We start from the raw sequence: 8,083 nt of genomic DNA on the forward strand, positions 1-8,083 counted from the left end.
GTTGCTGAGTGGATGATGGAAAAGGTTTACTATTGTTAAACCTATTTCTTCCACCATTATTAAAGCCTTGTTGAGGCTTTTGTTGATCCTTCCATGAGAGATTTGGGTGATTTCTCCATGATGGATTATATGTGTTTCCATAAGGTTCACCCATATAATTTACCTCTGCTATTGCAGGGTTTTCAGGATCATAAGCTTCTTCTTCAGAAGATGCCTCTTGAGTACTGTTGGATGCAGCTTGCATTCCATTCAGACTCTGAGAAATCATATTGACTTGCTGAGTCAATATTTTATTCTGAGCCAGTATGGCATTCAGAGTATCAATTTCAAGAACTCCCTTCTTCATAGGCGTCCCATTATTCATAGGATTCCTTTCAGAAGTGTACATGGACTGGTTATTAGCAACCATGTCAATGAGTTCTTGAGCTTCTGCAGGTGTTTTCTTTAGGTGAATGGATCCACCTGCAGAAGTATCCAATGACATCTTAGCTAATTCAGACAGACCATCATAGAATATATCCAGGATGCTCCATTCTGAAAGCATGTCAGAAGGACACTTTTTGGTTAGTTCTTTGTATCTCTCCCAAGCTTCATAGAGGGATTCACCTTCTTTCTGTCTGAAGGTTTGAACATCCACTCTAAGCTTACTCAGCTTTTGAGGAGGAAAGAACTTGGCTAAGAAAGCTTTGACTAGCTTATCCCAAGAGTTCAGGCTATCCTTAGGTTGAGAGTCTAACCATACTCTAGCTCTATCTCTTACAGCAAAAGGGAAAAGCATGAGCCTGTAGACTTCAGGATCTACTCCATTAGTCTTAACAGTATCACAGATCTGCAAGAATTCAGTTAAGAACTGAAAGGGATCTTCAGATGAAAGTCCATGAAACTTGCAGTTCTGCTGCATCAGAGAAACTAATTGAGGTTTCAGCTCAAAATTGTTTGCTCCAATGGCAGGAATGGAGATGCTTCTTCCATGTAAATTGGAATTAGGTGCAGTAAAGTCACCAAGCATTCTCCTTGCATTATTATTATTTTCGGCTGCCATCTCCTCTTCTTGTTCGAAAATTTCTGAAAGATTGTCTCTGGACTGTTGTATTTTAGCTTCTCTTAGTTTCCTTTTCAGAGTCCTTTCAGGTTCTGGATCTGCTTCAACAAGAATATTCTTGTCTTTGCTCCTTCTCATATGAAAAAGAGGGACAGAAAAATAATAATAATAATAGGGATCCTTTTTACCACAGTATAGAGGTCCCTGTGTGAATAGAAGAAAAGAAGAAGAGAAAATCTGAACTCAGAGAGAGAGAGGGGGTTCGGATTTTTGGTGAGTGAGGAAGAGATGTTAGTAAATAAATAAACAAATAGAAGAAGATGAGAGGGGGAAGTGAATTCTCGAAAATAATTTTTGAAAAAGAGTTAGTGGTTTTCGAAAATAGTTTTTGAAAAAGGTTAGTAATTTTTTTGAAATTTTAAAATCAAAAGTTAAAATAATTAGTTAATTAAAAAGAAATTTTGAAAAAGAGGGAAGATATTTTTGAAAATGAGAGAGAGAGGGAGTTAGTTAGGTAGTTTTGAAAAAGATAAGAAACAAACAAAAAGTTAGTTAGTTAGTTGAAACAAATTTGAAAATCAATTTTGAAGAGATAAGAGGATAAGAAGTTAAAAAGGATATTTTAAAATCAAATTTTGAAAAAGATAAGATAAAGAGATATTTTTGAAAAGATATGATTGAAATTAGTTTTGAAAAAGATTTGATTTTTAAAATTACAATTAATGACTTGATTCACAAGAAATCACAAGATATGATTCTAGAACTCAAAGTTTGAATCTTTCTTAACAAGCAAGTAACAAACTTGAAATTTTTGAATCAAAACATTAATTGATGATGTTATTTTCAAAAATTAGGAGATAAAGATAAGAAAAAGATTTTTGAAAAATATTTTTAAAATTTTCGAAAATAACTAAGAAAAATGAAAAAGATTTGATTTTTGAAAAAGATTTTGAAAAAGATAAGATTTTTAAATTGAAAATTTGATTTGACTCATAAGAAACAACTAGATTTTAAAAATTTTTGAAAGAGTCAAATCTAATTTTCGAAAATTTAAGAGAGAAAAAAAAAGGAAAGATATTTTTTTGATTTTTGAATTTTTAATGATGAGAGGGAAAAACATGAAAAAGACTCAATGCATGAAAATTTTGGATCAAAACAATGAATGCATGCAAGAATGCTATGAATGTCAAGATGAACATCAAGAACACTATGAATGTCAAGATGAACATCAAGAACTTATTTTTGAAAAATTTTTAATGCAAAGAAAACATGCAAGACACCAAACTTAAAAATTGTACATGTATAGATACTATGAATGCAAGAATGCATATGAAAAACAAGAAAAGACACAAAACATGAAAACATCAAGATCAAACAAGAAGACTTACCAAGAACAACTTGAAGATCATGAAGAACACTATGAATGTATTAATTTTTCGAAAAATGCAAAGAATTTTTAGAAAAGATGCAATTGACACCAAACTTGAAATTTGACTCAAGACTCAAATAAGAAACACAAAATATTTTTGATTTTTTTGATTTTATGATTTTTTTGTATTTTCTTTTAATTTTTTCGAAAATCATTTTGAAAAAGAAAAATAAGGATTCCAAAATTTTTAATATGAATTCCAGGAATCTTATGCTCTTTAGTCTAAAGCTCCAATCAAAGGGTCAGGCATGGCTTAATAGCCAGCCAAGCTTTAGTATGTAACTCAGACATGACACGCCTGACATTCCCTACCCAGAAGAATTAGACATGGCTTTACAGCCAGCCAGGCTTCAACATGCTTCATGAAACACTAGAATTCATTCTTAAAAATTCTGAAGAAAAATATATTTTTGAAAGATATTTGAAAAATTTTTGAAAATAAAACAAAAAGAAAATTACCTAATCTGAGCAACAAGATGAACCGTCAGTTGTCCAAACTCGAACAATCCCCGGCAACGGCGCCAAAAACTTGGTGCACGAAATTGTGATCTCAGGCAACGACGCCAGAAACTCGGTACGCACGTCTTAATAAATCGTTTTTCATTCACAACTTCGATACAACTAACCAGCAAGTGCACTGAGTCGTCCAAGTAATAAACCTTACGTGAGTAAGGGTCGATCCCACGGAGATTGTCGGCTTGAAGCAAGCTATGGTCACCGTGTAAATCTCAGTCAGGCGGATATCAAATAGTTATGGAGTTTTCGAATATTAATAATAAATAGACAGAAAATAAAGATAGAAATACTTATGTATATCATTGGTGAGAATTTCAGATAAGTGTATGGAGATGCGTTCGTTCCTCTGAACTTCTGCTTTCCTGCTGTCTTCATCCAATCAATCTTACTCCTTTCCATGGCTGGCTTTATGTAAGGGCATCACCGTTGTCAATGGCTACATCCCATCCTCTTGTAAAAATGGTCCAAATGCTCTGTCACAGCACGGCTAATCATCTGAGGTTCTCGATCATACTGGAATAGGATTCACCCTCCTTTTGCGTCTGTCACTACGCCCAGCACTCGCGAGTTTGAAGCTCGTCACAGTCATTCAATCCCTGAATCCTACTCGGAATACCACAGACAAGGTTTAGACTTTCCGGATTCTCATGAATGCCGCCATCAATCTAGCTTACACCACGAAGATTCTGATTAAGAGATCTAAGAGATACTCATTCAATCTAAGGTAGAACGGAAGTGGTTGTCAGGCACGCATTCATAGGGAATGATGATGATTGTCACGTTCATCACATTCATGTTGAAGTGCGAATAAATATCTTAGAAGCGGAATAAGTTGAATTGAATAGAAAACAGTAGTACTTTGCATTAATTCATGAGGAACAGCAGAGCTCCACACCTTAATCTATGGAGTGCAGAAACTCTACCGTTGAAAAATACATAAGTGAAAGGTTCAGGCATGGCCGAATGGCCAGCCCCCCATGATCTAAGAACAAAACGTCCTAGGATGTCTAATACAATAGTAAAAAGTCCTATTTATAATAAACTAGCTACTAGGGTTTACAGAAGTAAGTAATTGATGCATAAATCCACTTCCGGGGCCCACTTGGTGTGTGCTTGGGCTGAGCTTGAATGTTACACGTGCAGAGGCTCTTTCTGGAGTTGAACGCCATGTTGTAACGTATTTCTGGCGTTCAACTCTGGTTTGTGACGTGTTTCTGGCATTTAACTCCAGACAGCAGCGTAGAACTGGCGTTCAACGCCCTTTTACATCGTCTAAACTCGGCTAAAGTATGGACTATTATATATTGCTGGAAAGCCCTGGATGTCTACTTTCCAACGCAATTGGAAGCGCGCCATTTTGAATTCTGTAGCTCCAGAAAATCTACTTTGAGTGCAGGGAGGTCAGAATCCAACAGCATCAGCAGTCCTTCTTCAACCTCTGAATCTGATTTTTGCTCAAGTCCCTCAATTTCAGCCAGAAAATACCTGAAATCATAGAAAAATACAAAAACTCATAGTGAAGTCCTGAAATATGAAGTTAACATAAGAACTAATGAAAACATCCCTAAAAGTAACTAGATTCTACTAAAAACATACTAAAAACAATGCCAAAAAGCGTATAAATTATCCGCTCATCAAGCAATAAAGAGAGAAGGGGTGACCTAGTTAGGTCGGCCTAAGTGTAGTATCGCCGTAAGTTGGCGGCGTTCCATGTTCTTGGGACTTCATTGCCGTTAAGTCGTTCGAGTTTATATGCTCCCTTTCCGATTACCGCCTTGATTCTGTATGGTCCTTCCCAGTTGGGAGTGAGTTTCCCTTCTCCTGGGGTTGGGGGACCGATGTCGTTTCATCGTAGGACGAGGCCGTCGGTTGCAAATTCTCGTCGGACGACGCCGTAGTTGTACCTTAAGCTGATTCTTTGCTTCAGGGCTAGCTCTTTGATATGAGCTATGCTTCTTTCTTCGTCAATGAGGTCTCGTTCTGCTTCCTCATCGTTACCCACGACCGTTTTTCTGGGGCTTGGGTCTCCGATCTCTACCGGGATGACCGCCTCTACACCGTATGTTAATCGGAAAGGTGTTTCTCCCGTGGTCGTTTGAGGTGTGGTTCGGTATGACCATAGGATCGATTCGAGTTCGTCGGCCCATAGTCCTTTGGCTTCGTCGAGTCGCTTCTTGAGTCCTTTGAAGATTATTTTGTTCGCGGATTCCACATGTTCGTTTGTTTGGTGGTGTTCTACCGAGCTAAAATGGTGAGATATGCGTAGCCCTGCTAAAAATTCTCTGAACTTTTTGTCAGCAAATTGGGTTCCGTTGTCCGAGATAACGATCTCGGGGATCCCGAATCGGGTGATGATCTGTCGCCAGAGGAATTTTCGGCATTGGGTTGCCGTTATGGAGGCCAGGGGTTCGGCTTCGATCCATTTGGTGTAGTAGTCTATGGCGACGATGAGATACCTGAGTTGACCGGGCGCTGTAGGGAAGGGCCCGACGAGGTCGATCCCCCAAGTGCCGAATGGCCGTTCTGCCGATATGATGCTGAGCTGGTGAGGGGCGGTTTGGTGGATATTGGCGTGCCTTTGGCATTTGTCGCTATTTTTGACTATTTGTATGGAATCCCGGATAACCGTGGGCCAGAAGTAACCTGCCTTGATGATTTTTTGGGCTAATGTTTTACCTCCGACGTGGTGCCTGCAGCAACCCTCGTGGATTTCACGGAGTATGTACTCCGTGTCCCCGGGTTCAATGCATTTGAGCAGGGGTTGCGAGAATCCACGTTTGTATAGTTGTCCTGCGACAACGGTATAGTTGGCGGCTTCCCTTTTTATCTGTTTTCCCTCTTTGGGGTCCGACGGCAGTGTTCCGTCGAGGAGGTACCGTAGGATAGGGTAGGTCCAAGATCCCTGGTTCGAGAATGTCAGATGAGCGTTGGTTGTCGTTGACACGGAGGGCGACTCAACAACTTCCTGGATTAGCGATTTGTTACCGTGTCCTGGTTTGGTACTGGCTAGTTTGGAGAGTAGGTCGGCCCTGGCGTTTCGTTCCCTAGGAACGTGTTGTATGGTAACGTGCTCGAATCCGTTTTTCAGTTTATTTACCTTGGCGAGGTATTGTTGGAGTAAGGGATCTCGTGTCTGGTAGTCTCCGTTAATTTGGGAACTGACTACCTGTGAATCGGTGTTTACCTCTAGGACCTTTGCTCTGACTTCCCGGGCTAGGGCTAGGCCTGCCAAGAGGGCCTCGTATTCTGCTTGGTTGTTCGATACTGGAAATTTGTATCGTACTGATTATTCGATTACGACTCCATTTTGACTTTCGAGAATGACTCCGGCACCTCCAGAGGTGACGTTCGATGAGCCGTCAACATGTAGTTTCCACGATTCGGGGGTGGAGTTTCCTGGGGTCATCTCGGCAATAAAGTCAGCCATGGCCTGTGCTTTGATTGCGTACCGGGGTTTGAACTTGATTTGGAATTGAGATAGTTCGATAGACCACGCTAGCATTCTTCCCGCTAGGTCGGGTTTTTGTAGTACTTGTTTGACTGCCTGGTCGGTTCGGACCGTCACGGGGTGGGCCTGGAAGTATTATCGTAGGCACCGGGAAGCCGTGAGGAGTGCGAAAGCTAATTTTTCTAGACGTGAGTAGCGAGTTTCCGCTTCTTGCAAGACTTTGCTTATGAAGTAGATAGGTTCTTGTTCCTTTTTCTTGCTTTCGCGGATGAGTGCTGCTGCGAGTGCCTCTTCCGTTATGGAGAGGTACAGGTAGAGTGTTTCCCCTGTCTGGGATTTGGCGAGGATTGGTGGTTCCACTAGGACTCTCTTGAAATGTTGGAATGCTTCTTCACATTCTGTCTCCCACTTGAAAGGGGCTCCTTTTTTCATCAGTTTGAAGAAAAGGATCGCTTTTTGAGCCGATGCCCCGAGAAAGCATGATAATGACGTCAATCGGCCGATGAGCTTTTGGATGTCTTTGAGGTTTTTTGGGCTCGTCATCTCGAGGATGGTGCGACATTTCTTCGGGTTTGCTTCAATTCCGCGTTGCGTGATCATAAAGCCGAGGAACTTCCCTGCCTCCATCCCGAAGGCACATTTTGCCGGGTTGAGTCGCATTCGGTGCTTTCGTAGGGTGTTCATTATGACCTTGAGGTCGTCGGTGAGTTGTTCGTCGGATTCAGTCTTAGCGAGCATGTCGTCTATGTAGACTTCTAGTTTTCTTCTGGACAGGTTTTGAAATATCTTGTTGACAAGTCTTTGATAGGTGGCTCCCGTGTTTTTCAAGCCGAAGGGCATCACTGTGTAGCAGTATGTCCCGTCTGGCGTGATGAACGCTGTTTTTTCTTCGTCAGGTCGGTGCATTGGAATCTGGTTGTAGCCGGAATATGCGTCCATGAAGTTGAGATATCGGTGGCCGGATGCGGCATCTACTAATCCGTCGATGTTTGGTAGGGGAAAGGCGTCCTTCGGGCAGGCTTTGTTGAAGTCCGTGTAGTCGACGCACATTCGCTATTTCCCGTTAGATTTTTTCACTAGCACGACGTTGGCTAGCCAGGTCGTGTAGGGGAGTTCCCAGATGAAGTATCATTTATGATGGTGTAGTATTGTGCCTCCCGTTTTAACCTCTTTGCTTCCTTGTTATCTGTAGGTAGTGCTTCTATTTTGAGATAATTAATTATAGGAGTCATCCATCCTTGATTCAGACCTATTATGGTTAGGATTTTTTCTTCTTCCGAGATTGACGGGTTCTGCAGCATCTCTTGGATGAGGCTTCTATTGTTGCTCCCTGGTTTGGTGCTGGCTAATTTTGAGAGTGCATCAGCTCGAGCATTTTGTTCTCGGGGTATATGGCGGATCTCATATTCCCCGAGTTGTCCGAGCTGTTCCTTGGCTTTGTCTAAGTACTTTTTCATGGTGGGATCCTTGGTTTGGTAGCTCCCTGCTACTTGTGAAGTGACTACCTGTGAGTCGCTGAAGATGATAAGTTTTTGAGCTCCAACCTCCTTAGCCAACTTCAAACCAGCTAGTAATGCCTCATACTCGGCTTGAAACCCGAATTTGAGGGAAAGTTCGATTTGGGTTCCCTGGTCACTTTCAATTATCA

General features: G+C 41.1%; 1 protein-coding gene and 1 non-coding gene across 2 annotated transcripts; one reads left to right on the top strand and one right to left on the bottom strand.

The window, feature by feature from the left end:
* Positions 1-538: 538 nt before the first annotated feature.
* LOC148544647 (small nucleolar RNA R71) lies at positions 539-646 on the top strand. Its single transcript, XR_015902040.1, has one exon. It is a non-coding gene; the product is annotated as a small nucleolar RNA R71 (small nucleolar RNA).
* A 4,187-nt stretch (positions 647-4,833) lies between these two features.
* Positions 4,834-6,414, bottom strand: LOC148544648 (uncharacterized). The gene is made up of 3 exons (XM_088498971.1): positions 6,321-6,414; positions 5,664-6,251; positions 4,834-5,255 (listed from the first exon to the last, which is right to left on the bottom strand). The coding sequence occupies exons 1-3, from the start codon at positions 6,412-6,414 to the stop codon at positions 4,834-4,836; spliced, it is 1,104 nt and encodes a 367-aa protein (XP_088355097.1).
* Between the last annotated feature and the right edge of the window lie 1,669 nt (positions 6,415-8,083).

The sequence above is a fragment of the Arachis ipaensis genome, chromosome B9, assembly GCF_059453495.1.
Source record: "Arachis ipaensis isolate K30076 ecotype BB chromosome B9, ASM5945349v1, whole genome shotgun sequence".
Taxonomy (NCBI): Eukaryota; Viridiplantae; Streptophyta; class Magnoliopsida; order Fabales; family Fabaceae; genus Arachis; species Arachis ipaensis.